The sequence below is a fragment of the Geotrypetes seraphini genome, chromosome 14 (genome assembly GCF_902459505.1).
Source record: "Geotrypetes seraphini chromosome 14, aGeoSer1.1, whole genome shotgun sequence".
In the NCBI taxonomy this organism is placed as follows: domain Eukaryota; kingdom Metazoa; phylum Chordata; class Amphibia; order Gymnophiona; family Dermophiidae; genus Geotrypetes; species Geotrypetes seraphini.
In genome coordinates, this window is record NC_047097.1 from 27,898,522 (window position 1) to 27,917,296 (window position 18,775).

At 44.6% G+C, this 18,775-nt stretch overlaps 1 protein-coding gene across 4 annotated transcripts in view; it reads right to left on the minus strand.

The window, feature by feature from the left end:
- The window catches only part of ELL3 (elongation factor for RNA polymerase II 3), an 86,057-nt gene that overhangs the window by 9,931 nt on the left and 57,351 nt on the right, over positions 1-18,775 (minus strand). For all 4 annotated transcript variants that reach the window (XM_033920878.1, XM_033920876.1, XM_033920877.1 and 1 more), the window contains 4 exons: positions 8,806-9,071; positions 6,553-6,677; positions 4,299-4,392; positions 2,435-2,846 (listed from right to left, as the gene is read on the minus strand). In XM_033920878.1, the coding sequence (XP_033776769.1) occupies positions 2,435-2,846; positions 4,299-4,392; positions 6,553-6,677; positions 8,806-9,071 (897 nt within the window). The remainder of the gene's footprint in view (positions 1-2,434; positions 2,847-4,298; positions 4,393-6,552; positions 6,678-8,805; positions 9,072-18,775) is intronic.

An 18,775-nucleotide genomic window follows, 5' to 3' on the forward strand; every position in this document is an offset into this window, starting at 1 on the left:
ATACTGAATACCTCAGAGACAAGGGCAAGAGAGGTAAAGGACAGCTAAGACAGGAACAGGAGTGAGGTGAGAGATGTTGGATATGACAATAATGGTCTAGGACAGTGGTTCCCAAACCTGTCCTGGGGGACCCCCAGCCAGTCAGGTTTTCAAGATATCCCTAATAAATATGCATGAGAGAGATTTGCATACCTGTCACTTCCATTATATGCAAATCTCTCTCATGCATATTCATTAGGGATATCTTGAAAACCTGACTGGCTGGGGATCCCCCAGGACAGGTTTGGGAACCACTGGTCTGGTCTAGGATGTCAAATTCATGAGGATGGCCCTTGTATACATGTCTCATTTCTAACCTGGGGTACTGAATGGGGCCCCCTATAACACCATTACCATCCACAATAAAAGATATGTCCAAAATTAGGGCTGACTCCACCAGTGAATTACTGAGCACTCAGATTTTTACTCTTTGTGCAAATGAAGCCCTGTAACGATTCCCTCCGCACCGCCCCACATCCCACTATTAAACTCTATAGCATAGGAGGAGCTTTTTCAATGAAAGGCATGTTCATCTCCTTTACTATGAAAGATTGCAAACCAGCTGAGAAGTGTCAGCAATTCCCGTTAGAAGTCTCTACAACATGTGCAAGTATCAGACAGCTTTGTGTGTGCACCATGCAACTTCAAATCAGCAAAACGATCCAGAAGACATTCGCAACCTAAGGCAAATCCGAAAATGCTTCAACGAACAATTCAAACTCTTGCTACAAGCACTGATCCTAGGACTCCTGGACTACTGTAACATCCTATACCTATCATGTCCAACCAACATGCTAAAACAAATACAAACAGTCTAAAATACAGCTATTAGACTGATTTATTCGCTGAAAAAAATATGACCACATTTCCACCGCCTTCCGAGATTCACACTGGCTCCCAGTACAAGCACGCATACAATACAAATTCTACTGCACCCTATTCAAAGACCTAAATGGAAATGGACCAAGCTATCTGAGCAATCACCTAATCAGGAAAAACACATTCAGACCAAGAACTCATGCACACTTTACCCATCCCCAAATCAAAGGTATATACAAAAAAAATATACAAAGAACTATTAGCCACCAGAGCAGCAAAACTAGACCGCCACCTCTCCAATCTGCTATGACGCACAAATACAAAACATTCAGGAAAGAACTCAAAACTTTTCTATTCAAGAAATTTGTCAAATGATCTAACTAAACCTGATCAACCCTCCACACCGATCCCGACGCATACTACATCTATTAACCATGTATTCTCCCTTGAAATGCTCAGGCCAACTCTTGTTGTAAACCACCTAAAACTGAAAGGTATTGGCAGGATAGAAGACACTAATGTAATGTAAGTAGGTGCATACCGATGATGTGCAGGAGGGGGTCTTGTTCAATTATGTTGTCAAAACCAAGAATGACTTGTTGAGTGGTACATACAAAGTTGGGGAAAACGGCAGATTTCTAAGCCAGCCACTTTGACGTATCTTCCTATGTCAATCTAAGCTTGTAAGAGTTTATCAGAGACTGGCATAGTAAGCATGGGAGGGAGGGAACTACCTCGGGTCCTAGCGCCTCTCTGCCCCATGCCACTGCTTTCTCTGCCCCCGGTACTTCTTTAAAATCTTCCCCTGCGCGAGCAACTATATTCTAGCTGGCTCCCTCTGAAATCACTTCTGGGTTGCGGGGCCAGGAAGTGATGTCAAGAGGGAAAGCCTATGCCAGTGTGAGCAGCAGGCCGGAGAAGCTGCGTGCACTGGTGAAGATTTAAAGAGGTACGGGGATGGGAAGGCACGAATGTGGCGCAAGGGTGCAGAAGGAGCGGATGAGGGTGGGGGGAGAATTGGCACGGAGGAAGCATGGGGGAGGCAGAGAGGAGAGTAGGGGGAGAGTTGGCTCAGAAGCAGGGGGAGGTGGAGAAGAGGGTGTCATCCCCCCAGGCATCTCCTACCCTCACTAAGCCACTGATCAGAGAGACCCCTTCAGCATATGTAAAGCTTTATGTATGACATTCTGGGCTCTGGTAGGAGTTCCTAACACTCCGAAAGGTTCTAGCGAGCCTTGCGTTTGGTTCTCCTGCTGGTTGGGGCTAGTGGGCGTGTGAAAGTCGAGGGGAAACAGGGAGGATGACTTTAGTGGCAAGCAAAGAGCTCTATAGGCAGGGGTACTAGCATTACACTGTTGAAGGAGGGGAAAAAGCCCTGAAAAAATCTGAAAGAGTTGAAATTAAGCCTGCACCACTTATTCCTTTGAATGGTAGCATAGACACTTAAGTTGCATAAATTACTGATAGAAATGACTTAACGACGAGCAATGTTAGTTGCTGTAGCATTTCAGTTCTGTAAACCAATACACCTTCCAAATATAATTAACTTACTATTAAACTGCACTACAGTTTGTACCTTCTGGATAGGAAAGGTAGCGTTCGAGCCTGAGGGCTTCCTCCTCCCAGTCATCATCTTCTTCCCCCTCACTAGATTCTTGTTCTTCCTCTTCCTCCTGCTCTTTGTGTCTCTTTGGTTTTTTATTTGATGGATAAACCTGGGTTGGGACGACCTGAGGCCGGCGGTGCACTTCTTTCAACTTTCTGTCCTCCTGTTCCAGCACATTCTGCCTCCTCTGACTTTGGGTTACAAAGTCATTGTGGTTCCCAGGCACAGAGCCTGGAGGCTTTGGGGTCTCTTTGGTAAGATGAAAACTGGGAATGGACGGAGCCAGCCACTGTTTGTCCATGGTTGCCTGTGCAGACAAATGTAATGCTTTCTGTTTTTTGCTTGTGTGTCTTTCTCTGCTCTCTGAAGGTGCTCTGCATTTCTGAAAATAGGAACATGAAAACAGGATTCAGATTGTCATTGGTGTTTCTAGTTTAGTATGCCTCTTCAGCAACACATGAGCTTTCCAGATGCCGATACATGCATCACAAGCACTGCCTATTAGAGCGAAAAAGGGCTTTTGGTGCAGAACTTTTAGCCATGCTGGAGTTGTGGATGCTGGCATCAAGAAGTCCTCCCCTGCCCCCAATGCCATGCCCCCCCCCCCATACATGGGAAAAGGTACCGTGCTTGCTTGCTGTTTTAGCCAGGGGTCCTTGTGCAGAAGGGAAATGGCTGCCCCAAGTGCTGCCTGTGAGAAAGGATGGTCCTTCAGGAAGCCTGTTCTGTCCTTCCTCACAGGCACTGCCTGGTGCAGACCATATTTCCCTTCCACTCAAGGACTGCTGGCTCCAGCCATGAATAGGTACGGGCTCTGCTCTCAAGTCCTGGAGGTCAGTGTGTTGGGGACAGGTCAGGAGGTGGGGGGAAGACATTTGGATGCCGGTGGTCAAAATTATTGCAGCCAAAAGATCTGTGCCCTCACAGTGGCACCGACATATGGGTGCTTAAAATGGAAGCGCCCAACTCTCACATACTGCTCTAGAGATGAAGACCCACTTCTACAGGCATTGGTGCTAGCAATACACATAGGAAGAAGTTCAATAACTGGATGTAGCTCGCCTAACATTTCTAGTACAGCCACAGAACTGGTGTAACTTGGTATGTAAATTTGATAATGGCACGCATGACTTGTGTCAGTTACATGTGTAACTAGAAGGCCCAACGCATGCTCCGCCCACACCTACACCCCCTCATGGTAGCATGCCATAGTACTTAACATGCGCCCTTGCAGAATAACACAGACAGTGCTTACATACACAAGTGGTCACTTCCTCAGCATTTACACACAGGGGCCCTCGTAACCACCGATGCCTAGTTATACTGTAGAATTGCCACGCCCCCTTTTCAGCTGCGCACGAAAGGATCTACGCATCTTTATAGAATAGCGCTTAGGATGCACATGCTGATCCAAATAGTTGCCAATTAGCATCAATTGTTAGCACCCAATTATTGACGCTAATTGACTTGTTACGCAGTTGCACCATATATAGAATCTGAGGGATAATGGCTTGAATTTTCTTAAAAATACTGTCATGCTTAAACAAAATACTCAATCCTGTGGTCTCAGCATACTTGCACAATTATTGCAAACAAACGGAAATGGCCCTTTCAAACTGCACCTAGAGTTCTCTCTTACGAGGCTACTTTTGCCTCTCTCTACAGTTACTGCCCTGGGGACCTTAAATTGTACTGTCCCCAAAGCTTGGTTCCTCCACTGACCTCTGTCAAACCCTGACATTATCTCAAATCACCGAATGGAATTCAATCCCAGCCAGCCAGGATTTTTGGCTTGTTCACATATGGCACAAAGTAAATTAGAAATAAAGTTTACCACTTCTGTAGACTTAAGGGGGAGCTCTTGCAGCTTCCGTAAAGGAGGCGGTGGCGGCTGGAAAGCGTATGTTGATAAGCCATTGGACTGTTTCCTGGGGCACAGGGGAAAAGAGAAAGTCCAATGAGAGGGACGAAGCCTTTTCCTCATCCTTTTTAACCTTAGCTGTGATTTAGTGCAAGGTGATGCCAAAGTCCAGTAGTGGAATAACTGTGCTATAAGCCTGAGATAGGGCTGCTTGGGGTGGGGGGGGGGGGAGAGAGATTCTGTACTACAATAGCAGGTGATGCTGTGGTTCCAGCCAGTCATGTTTCTAGGATTGCCACAATGATTAGGCTTGAGAGAGATTTGCATACTTTAGAGACTCAGCATGTGGAAATCTCTCTCATGCATATTCATCACAAATATTCTGAAAACCTGATCAAGTAGGTGTGCCGCTAGGAGAGGGATGAGAAGCACTGCTATAAAACCAGAAAATGCTGCTAGGGTTCTACAAAGAGAACCCCCTTACCTCAAGGCAAAGGAATCTGACCTCTGAAAGGAGCAGCAAGAAAGCGGCATTTGCCAGCTGTCCCCCCACCTGTCTATTCCATGCCTCAGACACTATCTGACGTTAAGTAGAAACCTAATTGCTCTCTGCTGTATTGGTAACTCAGGCTCAAAACCTCTTTCTGGCAGGTAACCAGAATTCTTCCGCCCTTAAGCAGAGATGCCAAGGATGAGCCATCCCAAAGTGAGAGATTTGCTCACCTAAGAGAATGAGATTTTCTAGATGGTCTTTACATGGTATTAATCTAGAAAAATATATCATGATGCTTTGTCCATGGTAAAAACAGAATGAAATATTTGCATTTTTTTGGAGCCCCTGAAAAGACCCTGAGAGGAGGCAATATTTATTTATTTTAACCTGCTTAAACCTAAGTAGCTTACATTACAAAACATACACATATTTGCCACAGTTCACAATTGAAAATCAATATGGGGAAATTATCTGGGCTGAAAACTGCCTTCCACTCAGGGGGTTAAATTATGTGCCTAAGATTCACATGTGCACTGAAAGGGGAGGGCAAAGGATACAGATTTCTGCCTTTGTCAGGGCCCCTGGTTTTCATCCTCTTAGGCTTCCCTCATGAAAGCAGTGATCGGGATCAGTACACTGGCACCCACAGAGGCTCTAATGAGTGACAGAAAGAGTGTGAGAGAAGGTGCTGTGAGAGAGTTTTTCAGTGAGTGTGCCACACTCCTAATGGATGAGAGAAGGGACTCAGACTGCCAAGTAAGAAAACCTTCAAATAAGTGTGATACACTCCTAACAAGTGAGAGAAAGGGTTGTGAGAGTCTCTAAATGAGTGTGAGAAGGGGTTGTGAGAGTCTCTAAATGAATGTGACCCTCTTCTAATGAGTGAGAGAACGGGCAAACCTTGAAATGAGTGCGATACTCCTAATGAGCGATGGAAAGGGCAGAGAGAGAGAGAGTGAGAAAGTCTTCAAATGAATGTGACACACTCGAGTGAAAGAGAGCATGAGAGCATGAGAGTGAAACAGCCTTCCCAATTAAGTGTGACACTCATAAAAAGTGAGACTTGGCATCTCTGCTTAAGTGACCTGAAAAAACTTCATTTCTAATTTATTTGTGTTAAACTTAAGTCACTAGATACAGAGAAAGCAAGGAATTCTAAAGTCCTGTATCCCGTCTTTGAAGTCCAGGGGAGCAAGATAATTCAGTATTGGCGTTCTGAAGTCCTATAGCTTCATATGCTCTGCTGGAATTCACGCTTACTGCAGAATATCATTGGAGCAAGCTACGTACTGTGACATTTCATTTCTTTCTTTATTTCTATTTGATTTCATGCCTCCTCAGAGCTGGACCATAAGATTATGACCATGCAATCATCAGCTAGCTCAATTTGCAAAGTGCTGCTTCAGTGCAGGAACAAAGCAGTATGTCAGCATGCCCACCTGACTGCAGCAGGAACAGGGGACACCGTGACATCACCGAGTGTTCTACTGCGCAGATGGTTGCCCTAGAGGCAACAGCGGAGTGTCCTTCACAACCAGCTCATTCACAGCTCTGCTTCATATGAGGCACAGTTTGTATTGAGAAAACACCATAACCAGAGAGTTCTGGGAGCCCTTTCCAGCACATAGTGCTATTACCTAACTAGGAAGATCCTTTCACATGGATGCTCTGCAGCTTTTACATCTGAGAGTTTCTCACAACAATCTGTGATGCCCTTCGCCCATTCCCCTCTACCTGAGCAAAATCTGTGCCATATGCTGCTTCTCCTCAGCTGTGTATCCCAGCCAGTCCTTCTGCACCTGACAGAAGAGCTCTTCCTTCAAGGTATAGCTGCTTTCCTTGGGACTGAACCTTCCTACCTAGAGCACAAAAGAGTACCATCCATGGAAACCAAATTCACATTACCATTGTTTCAACATCTGCCAATGGCTTGGCCTCCAGATTAAATAAAGCTTCCAAAATAATCTACACGCCACACTGATCCAATACTGCATGGTCTCAAACAGATCCCATTAGTAGCACTGGGTTCAAAATGTTTAAATATTTTTGGACATGGATCAATGAACACGAAGTAGGATTGGAACACTTTGAGATTGCGAGTACCTGGACTCAAACATTGTTACAGAAGTAGTCTCAGTTAACACAGATCATAAAGTTGAGAATACATTAGTTTAAAGGGTTTATGGAATTATTTTCAGTTTTGGTTGAACAAAATGATTTGTACAATTTTCTGAAACTTGTTCTGTGTTAAAAAGCTGGACCTTGGTAATAACTTGGGTGGATTTTCTCTAGGAAAGGTCCACAGCGAGGGTCCCCAAACCCAGTGCTTGAGGACCACAACCCAGTCTGTTTTTCAATGACCTGGAGGAAAAGGTATTGCCTTCAAAAGTTAGTCAAAAAATTAATTTAGTCCAATACAAAAGGTATAATTTTGTCTTTTTGTTTTGTTTTTATTACATTTAAAAGTAGACTATCATGGCTACCAGACTGACTTATCCACCATGAATATGTATGAGATCTATTTTTATTCACTCCCTCTATCATCTACTATAATAAAATGCTAAGCGTGCATGCGCACTACTACTTGCGTGATCCATGATCCGTAGGTCCGTGACCGGCTGGAGTGTGCATGCGTGCTTAGCTGTGCCAGTGGCCGACAGAGAAATTGAAAAGCGTTGGCCTCCCTGCTCTCCACCTCCTCAAGCCATCGAAGCGGCAGTCCTCCATCCAGGAAATAAGGCCCTACCGGCCGAAGTTTATTTTTAAGTTAAAAGCTGTGGCAGTGGCTCCTCTCACGAGCCGCACCTGCGTCGGAGAAGGCTTCCGACGCAGGCGGGGATCATGAGAGGAGCCGCCGGGGCACCTTTAAACTTAAAAATAAACTCCGGCAAGGCACTAAGGGAGCTGGCCAGACCGCGGGAAGGGAAGGGGGGGTGGCAAGGGACTAAAGGAGCAGGCCAGACCACGGGAAGGGAAGGGGAGTAGGGGGAAATGATACTGCACAGGGACGTGGAGGGGGAGGGAAATACCGCTGCTGCTGCTGCACCACAGAGAAGTGGAGGGGGAGGGAAATTACTGCTGCACAGGGAAGTGGGGTGGGGGAGGGAATGCTGTTGTGGTTGCTGCACAGGGAAGTGGGGGGAGATAAATGCTGCTGCTGCTGCTTAGGGAGCAGGGAGAGAGACAGATAGAAAGACAGACAGACAAAGGGGGCCCAGGGAGAAAGAAAGACAGACAGACAGTCATATATTCTAGCACCCGTTAATATAACGGACTTAAACAATAGTATGCAAAAAAATTTCAAGCATATTCATTGGGGAAACCCTGAAAGGATTGTGGCCCTCAAGAATCAGGTTTGGGGATACTTGGTCCATTGGTTTATTCAGTGTAACCTTTTGACCATTTTAATTTGTGGTGAATGGATGTGATTTGGGGGATTTCTTTACAGCAGTGTATCGCAAACTGTGTACCACGGCACACTGGTGTGCTGCCTGAGATTTCAGGTGTGCCACAAGACGCCAGGGAGGAGAGGTGCTGGTGCTGGCTGACTGCCTAAAGGGTGTGCCTCTCATACGGCGAGAGGCACATGCTGTAGGCAGTCAGCCAGCGCCTCTCCCTCTCTCAGTGCGACTTCCCTTCCAGCACCCCCTACCGGCAGCTCAGGACCCATCTGGAGGGCCTTTGCGCACGTGCGGATGTCGATGTGATGGCATCACGCACGCACGTGATGTCTTCACATTGACATGCTTCAAGCTACAGCCACCATGTTTAGTGTGTCGTGGCTTTACAAAGTTTTCGAGATATATTCACATCTTGAGAATAGGTCCCAAATGAAAACACTGGAGAACCAGTTCTATAATGCAACTGTAGACTCCACCCTTAAATGTCATATGCAATTTTCTGTTCCTTGCTCCTCCCTCTTCCCCCCCCCCCCACACACCTTCTTCATTAAGCCTAACCTTAATGTGAACATGGAGTGGCTCTCACCATTTCCAGCACAGACTGCAGCTCTGCCTGATCCTGCAGGCTAATATTTGCCCGTTCCAGTCGTAGGAGAAGCTCCAGTTTCCGATAAGGCTTGAGTGCCAGCAAGTGTAGCAGCCATTCCCGAAGAGGCCTGGGCTCGCTATTGTTCAAAGCAGGATGGCTTTTTCTGGCTGCTGGTGTCAAAAAGACATGCGAACGTTTGCTAGATGTGCAACTGTCCTCAGAGGATTCCAGTCCATGTTTCTTTGGAATCTTCACACATTTACCTAAAATGAATTTTTTTTAAAACAATGATTTTTACAATCTTCCTATTTTTTTCCTAAAACAAATTCTTGTTCTATGGACTTCAGTTACTGTTAATTGTTATTAGAAACTGAAAAATTGGAAATTAGGATTAAGCATTATCAGATTATACTTACTGTAATGTAAATTATTTGCCATCATTATTGATTTTAATTCTTCAGTATATGCTGGCTACTCTAATTTGTGATCTGCATAAAACCACAAGGTATTGCAGATTACAAGAATGATTGTAATGTCATTTGATGATACCTGGTGTGTGCAAAGGTATATCTTTCTTGCTTTTGAGCATTTCCACATTCCTTCCTACATACACAGAGTGCAGATCCTGAATGGCCATAAAATTCTTAGAGAATACTGGATTTTGCATCAACATAACAATTCCCACCAGAGATGACGTATAAGAGCTCTAGAGACCATGTATGTGGCTTCTTCAGGGGAAGAGGCCACATGAACCATGATGTCATTTAGGCCACTTAATGGTGATCCCAAAGCTATGCAGAGACCCTCAGCAGCCAGAATCTTACTGGCCAAAATTTGACCTTAAAACTTTGGCTAAAGTTTTGGATGACCAGTAGTGCTGGATCTAGCCTAGGGTTACCATATTTGTGAAGACAAAAAAGAGGACATATGCCCATACTCCACCCACACTCCATCCATTTTCTTGGTCTCCCTTCCCATCCTCTGTACCCTTTTAATGCTTCTCTCTCTCTCTCCCTTCCTCCAACCCTCTTCCTCCACGGGTGCTTCTCTCTCTCTCCTTCCAAACCCCCTCTCCTGTGAGTGCTTCTTTCTTTCTTTCTTTCTCCTTCCAACCCCAACTCCCCCCCCAAAAAAAAACAGGTGCCCACCTCTCTCGACTCATCTACTTACCTCTTCCCTGGGCCTGACCACTGTAATTGAATCTTCAGGCAGCCAGCAGCAGCATTGAGGTAAGCCTGCTGCCCCAGCCTGCACCAGAAGCCGCCTCTCTGCTGTGACTTTCTATTGCTTACTTCATTGCTGCTGCTGCTGAAGATTCAATTACAGCAGCTAGGCTTGGGGAGGAGATAGGTGGGGGAGTCAGGAGAGCCAGCCAATCCTGGACAAACACCCCCATTAAAAACAAAACAAGCATGCACTTGGACAGTCCTCAAAAAAGAGGACATGTCTGGGTTTTCATGGACGTCTGGTAACCCTAATCTAGTCTCTCAAGAAATGTGCCAAAGGGAAGATACGACATTATGAAAGTGTGGATTATATTAGTTTAGCTAGGCTAGGTTAAAGTTAAGAGCCAGTCATCCCTATTAATAAGCTCTGATGCAGGACAGTGGGGTCTGTGATTCCAAGCCTAACCATAGACTCAGCTTATCTATTTTCTGAGGATTTATAAAGAAAGTTGTGGTTTAACAAATCAATTATTCTTGAAATCTATGAGCAAAGGCAAGACATGAATGGCCCTTGCTCTCAGATATGTACTATCTAACTTATCTTGTTTTCATGTGGCTAGAATCTAGCATCGATGGATCTATCAGAAGGAGTCCCTTTGCTAAGAGGAGGGGGTCCAAATCAAGCTGCTGACATGGTGGAATCAAAGGCCCTGGAGAAAGATAGGGAAAAAACACGCCGGCCCATATCCAAAGTGGTAAAAGTACAGAGCCCCGTGTCACCAGCTTCAACATGCAGCCTAGCTGCTTAGAAGCGAGGTTACAGCTGCGATAGAAATAGCGCTGGACAGAAGGTTTGAACAGGTAAGTGTTCAGCAAGCTGGAAACTTTATATGATGCCTTGAAATGCTTGGCAAAGACTTTTGAGGAGTTGAAGAACCACTCAAGTAGAAATAATCCCCTTTCAGAGAGCAGTCCGAGCTACGGGAGTGCCAGAAAGTTCTTTTACACCCAGAGGGTGGTGGATACATGGAACGCGCTTCCGGAGGCTGTGATAGGCCGGAGCACGTTACAAGGCTTCAAAGAAGGTTTGGATAGGTTCCTAGAGGATAAAGGAATTGAGGGGTACAGATAGGAGTAGCGGTAGGTTATAGGGATAGTCTGGGACCACTGCTCAGGCAATGGGCCTGATGGGCCGCCGCAGGAGTGGACCGCTGGGCGAGATGGACCTCTGGTCTGCCTCAGCGGAGGCAACTTCTTATGCTCTTATTGCCAGATAATGCATAAGACTTATTTTTCACAGGCTCAAACATACTGGGCTAATAGGATACCCACACTTGGATATCAAAAATGGAATCAGGTGGAGGGCACCCTGGGCCATCTTTTATGAAGTTTGTCATTAAGGCCTTTTGGAGCAAGGTTTTGGTTTACTTGTGTAGAGTGATGGGCCAGTGTGTACAGGCCTCCTCATGAGGAATAATGCTAGATGCCCCAGAGACATTGGGAATTAAATGGAAGTATGATACAAGAACTTCTATTCCACATCTTAACAGAGGGTTTAGTGTAGATTATAATAAGATAAATCTAATGAAAAACATTTTTTGAAAAATCTTAAGGTTTGTATTCTTAAAAACTTCCCAAACAAATAAGTTTTCAGTAATCTGCAAAATTTCAGCAGATTCCAGTCTCAGCTTTAGAGATAAGGAATTCCAAAATGTATCTACCTGATAACTAAAGGAAGCAGTAAAAATCCATTTATAAAATGCACACATCAGGGTGAGAAAGACAGTTCTAGTGGGGGAAAAGGTTATTCTGCAGAACTGGATAAAGTCAGAACCCAACTTCCTGGCACTGAAGGAATACTTTATAATTTATATAACCTTATACCCATGGATCTACAGAAGGCCAGGGGTACTCCAAGAGGAAATCAGTGGTCTTTGGCAGTACAGGAGGATTATCTATAGATTCTGTCGCTAAGGCATGGACGTTTTGACATTTAATATGGGGGGGTTGGGGGAGATCATGAACTTGAGCTATGTGTATGGAGAAACATAAGATGCCTGATTCTGTGAGCATGCTTTGTGGGGAGAGGGAAACAAGGGAGGTTTAAGAATGCAGTACCTGGGTATTTATGCTTTCATTGCACAGGTTGCTCAAAAGAAACAAATGGGCCTCCTGAGGCTGTTTTGGAAACTAGATCTGTAGAGGAGGGATGGGTGGATGCTATAGTTAATAAGTCAGATTTGAACTATAAAAAAGCATACAGTAAAACCTTGGATTGCAAGTAACTTGGTTTGCAAGTGTTTCGCAAAACAAGCAAAACATCTGATTAAATTTTAACTTGATATACAAGCAATGTCTTGCAATACGAGTACATACAGTATACACGCGTCACCTCATCACAACTGAGCCGATGGCTCTTCTCTCTCCGACGCTGCGGGAGTGTAGTGACTGTTCTAAACAAGCAAAGCTTTGCAATACGAGTATATATAGTATTTTGTATTAAAGTTTTTGAGTTGTGGAATGAATTGTCTGAGTTTCCATTATTTCCTATGGGGAAATTTGCTTTGATATACAAGTGCTTTGGATTACAAGCATGCTTCTGGAACGAATTATGCTCGCAAACCAAGGTTTTACTGTATTTCACAAGTTACTGCAAAGCCCTCTCATGTGTTGTGTTGGTTGACTTGCTCTAAGTTGTCCTTGACAATAAAGAGAACCGAAAGTAAATCATTCTGCATTGAAAACCGATGGTCCCAGTGTGTACATTTTTTTTGAAGCTCTTATGGATAAATGTATTATTTCATCTTGAATTCTGAGCATTTAACTATTGAGTGTTTGCCAACATAAGAACTATCTATACATAATGAAGCAGATAAGCTTAAGAGTTGCACAGACACCATCTTCTACAAAAAACCTGATTGCATAATTCTTATTTTGGGTCAAGGAAAGGTATCATGGCCTATGATGAATCCACAACCCTCACTCGCAAGTCAGTAATGCTTCAAACATCACTCCTTTCTAACCTTTCCCCAGTGGCTTACACACTCTTTATAGTAAGCTCAGCAAACCTGTCTTACCTGTTCTGTCCAGAGTAACAGCTGCCCTCTCCTCTTTAGCTGTTCCTTAGTTTCAGGAAAACCCAAAGCTTTCAGCCTGCCCCCTTTTGGACTTACAAAGGAGCTGACTACAAGCTCTCCCAGTTAAACTGCTCAGTTACAGCTGGCTTCTACCTCGGGGCAATTCATGCACACAGCTTGTATTACCCAAAATCTCATTCAGGACTCTGTCATGTTAAGGCAGTGGTTCTCACCAGCCAGTCAGGTTTTCAAGATTATCCCTAATGAATATGCATGAGACAGATATGCAAATCTCTCTCATGCATATTCATCATGTTCTCTTTGAATTGAGCAACGGTAGTAATAGCTTCTTTTTATATATATATATATATATATATTTTATTATTAATCAATATACAGTTATTTATCATAATTTATATCACACCCATCTCAAACATAATTACTGGTCAACTCCATAAGCTATAACCCAATGCTCATAGTATCAACAGTCAATGTCCATTTTCCAATTATCACAAGTTTATCCAATTGTGCAACCGATTGGATTCAATGATCAATGCACTGCCTCATCCAACTCGTGAATAACCTGTTCATGTTCAGTCTTTAAGCTTCCAGGAATAATATGCAGCCTAGCCCGACACAAAGCTGTGTTTCGCTCTAGAAGCGTCTTCAGAAGCTGGAGCTGAAAGGGGTTTTCCAAATCTTCTAAATGCACATAATAAAATATACTCATATTATATCCACAAACTCAATGCATACACATCTTGAAAAACTTTTATGAAAACCTCTTTCAGCTCCAGCTCCTGAAGACACTTCTACAGTGAAACACAGCTTTGTGTCGGGCCAGGCTGCGTATTATTCCTGGAAGCTTAAAGACTAGAACAACTTCACTCACAATCGGCCCTGGTGGTCCAGTGGACCCTATTCCCCCAAACCTAAATGAAACCCTGGGGGTCCAGTGAGACAATGGGCCAGGCAAGAACAGCCCCCTCCCCAAATCAGAATGTTTCCTGGTGGCCTTTACCCATAGGCCACACCTGATTGGGGCCTGGTCCTAGACAGCTCTGCTAATGCTGTCACATGCTGAATATAGAAAGGGACATTCCTAATGACAAAGAGCTACACACAGTCGATATTGCTACAATTTGTCTAACACCAGCAAAAGGGATTTAAACAATGGAAATAAAAAACCTAGTTAAACTGCTTCTATTCCTTTGCTTAATAGCTGACCTCTCCTCCTCTCTCCCTCACCTTCTGTCTGTGCTCCAAAATAAACAGAAAACATGTTAATTGGGCCTTTCAAAAAGTAATTAATGAACAAGCACGATCCTCCGACTGGAGGCTTGTTAGTTAATTCTCATAAAGAAGCTATAATCAGTTCATCCCCCAAAGTAGCAAAATGATACGCCCCTCAGAGAACAGCAGCTTCTGAACGGGAGAGGTTTACCCTTTTCCTGGCAAAAGCCTGCTACAGTAAACTTGTGCACAACTGGAAGAAGCCAGGTCCTGGAAGAGGCACCCTTCACCTACATAGCTGGAAGAGGTACCCAGCGTCTGCATAGCTGGAAGTGTCCAAGTTATGGGAAAGGTACCCAGTATCTGAACAGCTGGAAGAAGCCAGGCCCTGGGAAGAAGCACCGAGCAAATGTCAAAAAAGGATCTCTGAGCCCTACATGGAATGCCACATTGTTTTCCCAGGTAAAGGAATGCCAAGTTAGCCTGACTGCTTAAGGCAGTGTCTCACAAACTTTTTCAAGCCCCGGCACACTAAACTCAGGGCCGCATCTGCAGGGCCTCCGGGAATGCACAGACGTTGAGCGCATGTGTGATGTCATTATATTGATGTCTGCACATGCGCAGCGGATCTCCAGATGGAGCCCTGAGCTTGCTAACCCTGAAATTACCTTATCAGTGGTGGTGGTGGGAGAGGTGCCGGCACCAGCTGACTGCCTACAGAATTTGCGATGCCCTGTCTTAAGGGCACTAGAATGTCTCAGGGAGAGGAAACTTAAGGACCTAAATATATACCAATCAATATTCAGCCCAGTCTCTGGGAATAAATTGGCAAGTGCTAGCTGCCAAAGCTTATGCGGGCCCCAGCTGGAGCACTTAAGGAATGCCGGTGCCCTTACCACTTCTGATTGCCTCCTCTCTCCCCTGTGATCCAGACCTTTCTTCCCTTCCACCTCTAACCTGAAGGCTCCGACTGAACCCTGTCCGTCACTCAGCAGTGTAGTGAGGGAAGGTGGCACCATGCTAGCACTCTTCCCCCCAGTCAGTATCAGAATTCAAGGCAACTTGGGATAAGCAAAGAGGAACCTGAGCTCCAAGTAAAGGGGAAGATCTAAGGCTTTGCAGAATGAAGCAAGTTCAGCACTGGGAGTTGCATCCTTTTCTGCCTTCATGTTCCGTAGGGCTGCATGGCCGAAAAAAAAATTTCTGGGGCCGCACAAACGCTGCAGCAAGACAGAGGAGGGAGCCGGCAAGATGGTAAACACCTGGGGGCAGCAGAGGAAAACACTGCATCGCCTTCGACCGGGGCCGCACAAAATACTTCACGGGGTCGCAGGTTGGACACCCCTGTTCTACATGTTTCAGTTTTTCCCTATGCATAAATACGAGGGGGCGCAGGAAAGTTCTCAGCCCAAACACGAAGGGAATGACGTGGAGCCATGAAACTTCCAAGTTATTCCACATATTCAACACACTTGGCACATTGTGTCTGAAGTTTCTGCAACCTTTCCAAAAAGTACTCAGATGTCTGTCTGGTCACTGAAATATTGCTCCGCTGCTGCAATCACCTCCAAATCACTTGAAAATTGACAGCCTTTCAAACTCTTAAGGTTTAGAAATAGAAAATAGATGGAACGAGATCTGGTGAGGAGGGTGGATGGTCTATGCACTGAAACCTCAACCACATCAAAACATCCATCGTTTTGCCAGCCTTGTGAGCAGGTGCATTATCTTGCAAAAAGATAACTTTTTTCTGTCGCTTCCCTCTCCTTTTTTCCTACTTTTATCACCGCAGCAAGTTACAGTAGTATTCTGTATTAACTGTTTGGTCCCTTGGAAGATAGTCGGTCATTACAACACCTTCCTGATCCCAAAACACTGTGGCCATGACCTTTTCTGCTGATTTTTGGGTCTTGCATTTCCTTGGCCTTGGACATTGCTTTGTGTCAGGATCATAGTGATGTAAACGTTTCATCAACAGTAACTAGTCGTTTCAAAACGTTGGCACCAACTTACTGAAAATGCTGCAAAATCAACTTGGAAGTGTCCACTGGATGTTGTTTCTTGTCAGCATCCAAATATTAGGGCACCTACTTGGCTGACAGCTTTGCATAACCAGCTGCTTGTGGGTTAACACGTTCCCTGGCTATCTGTAGTTTCTCAGCAATTATTTTAGCTGATATTCGCCGATCTGCCAAAATCAGGTCATGGACTTGGTCAACAATTTCAGGAGTTGACAACATTTGAGGCCTCCGAGTCCTTGCTGCATCTTCAATATCGAAATCTCCACGCTGAAAGTGTGCACACCACTTCTTCACTGTGGAGTATGATGGGCATTTGTCACTCAATATTTGCATCATATATTCATGGATTTCCTTTGGAATTTTCTTCTGCAGGAATAGGAACTTCATGACGACTCAGAGTTCCACACTTGACGATTCCACTTTTTATTAACATGGTTCAATCAATGAAACAATGTCAAAACATAACATTACAAATCTGCAGATTGGCACTTTGCAAAATAAAATAACACTCCTTTCAGCTACAGTGGCAAAATAACATTCAGAATTTAGGAAGTTGGTTGGGTTTTCAGCACCCCATTGTATTGCATAACACCAACATTTTTTTCCGCATCTACTGCTCTGGTTGAATGAGACCAAAATAAATATTTCATAAAAGAGCAATGCTGTTTCAACTTTCATCTCCTCTAGAAGGCACAGCTGTCCCATGGATGAATCATGAGCCCAGCGGATGATCACAGATACTCCCCCACAAGCGAACACACCACTTCCCCCTACAGGTATGATCTGGGGCACACAAATGGGCTGAAGCTCAATCGCTCTACTAGAAAAGATTTTTAAGGGTGCTCCCAGCAGTGCAGAAACACAACTTAGCAGAGTTACAAGTACAGACACAATCCCACAACATGCAAACACATTTATAACTGCATTCCAACACATCGACAAGCCAAATCTACAAACAGCCTTATGCAAACATGCAATCACAGACACACCAAGGCATGCAATCAACTCATCACCTACCCACAATTTAGCGATCGATGTAGAACACAAGTGAAAGCAAGCAGGCACACACTTAACATGTACAAATCCTAAACACATTCACAGGCAGTGAAGCAGACCCACGTGTACAAATTAATACACAGCAATCTTCACCTGCATGCACATGCCAGCACAGGTACATATTCTATGGTTTTAAACCCATATCTTAATCCAATACATGCACAAACAGACAAATATTCACATTACAACTGAAAATACACCGCTAAGGAACACAGCTGAAGAGAATTCTATGTTCCCTGTAGGAATGCAGGTATGTTTCTAAGCCTCTGTGACTACTCTACCTTAGTTTTTCTCCCCCCCCCCCATCTTCTCCTGGGACGGATGTCAACAGATAGCAGATGTGCCTTAGAGGTATAACATCTCATAACAAGCTTCCAGGTGTGCTGCTGGAACCTGAAGACCTGCAAGATTCGATACAGCTCTTGTGTAGCTCTCCTCTTGACACAGACACATGCAAATCATATGTGCACACAAGTTCTATATATGAGAAAATCCCTTCCTATACATGTGAAAAAGCTACCCGGCACATTCAAAACACTCACAGGCATTTAAATAAGCACAAAAAACTTCTTGTGCGAGGACCTCTCAGAGTAGAGGCTGCTACAGACCCAGTGATAAAGGAGAAGAACTGCATGTCATTGGGTGACATAACACAATGGGTTGGGGATCAGCTGTCACTGCAGTAATCCTGAAACTGCTGCCCTCATGTTTAGAATCCAGGTCTAATTAGGGACAGGTCTGTGGAAGCACCATAGAAAACATGTCATTGTATCATGACATAGTTTAAATCCTGAGTCAATTCTTATTTCAGGATACCTGGAAGTCCCATCTATCTGGCACGGGGACACCAGGAAATTCTTTTTCACTGAAAGGGTGGTTGATCGCTGGAATAGTCTTCCACTTCAGGTTATTGAGGCCAGCAGCGTGCCTGATTTTAAGGCCAAATGGGATAGACAAGTGGGATCTATTCACAGAGAAAGATAGGGGAGGGTCATTGGGGTGGGCAGACTAGATGGGCCGTGGCCCTTATCTGCCGTCTATTTCTATGTTTCTATGTTACGCAAGTGAAGCCTTCTGTATGGGCTGTCCACAGAAGCATAAGAACATAAGAACATAAGAAATGCCTCTGCTGGGTCAGACCTGAGGTCCATCGCGCCCAGCAGTCCGCTCACGCGGCGGCCCATCAGGTCCAGGACCTGTGCAGTAATCTTTTATCTATACCCCTCTATCCCCTTTTCCAGCAGGAAATTGTCCAATCCTTTCTTAAACCCCAGTACCGTTCGCTGCCCTATAACTTCCTCTGGAAGCGCATTCCAGGTGTCCACCACACGTTGGGTAAAGAAGAACTTCCTAGCATTCGTTTTGAATCTGTCCCCTTTCAACTTTTCCGAATGCCCTCTTGTTTTTTTATGTT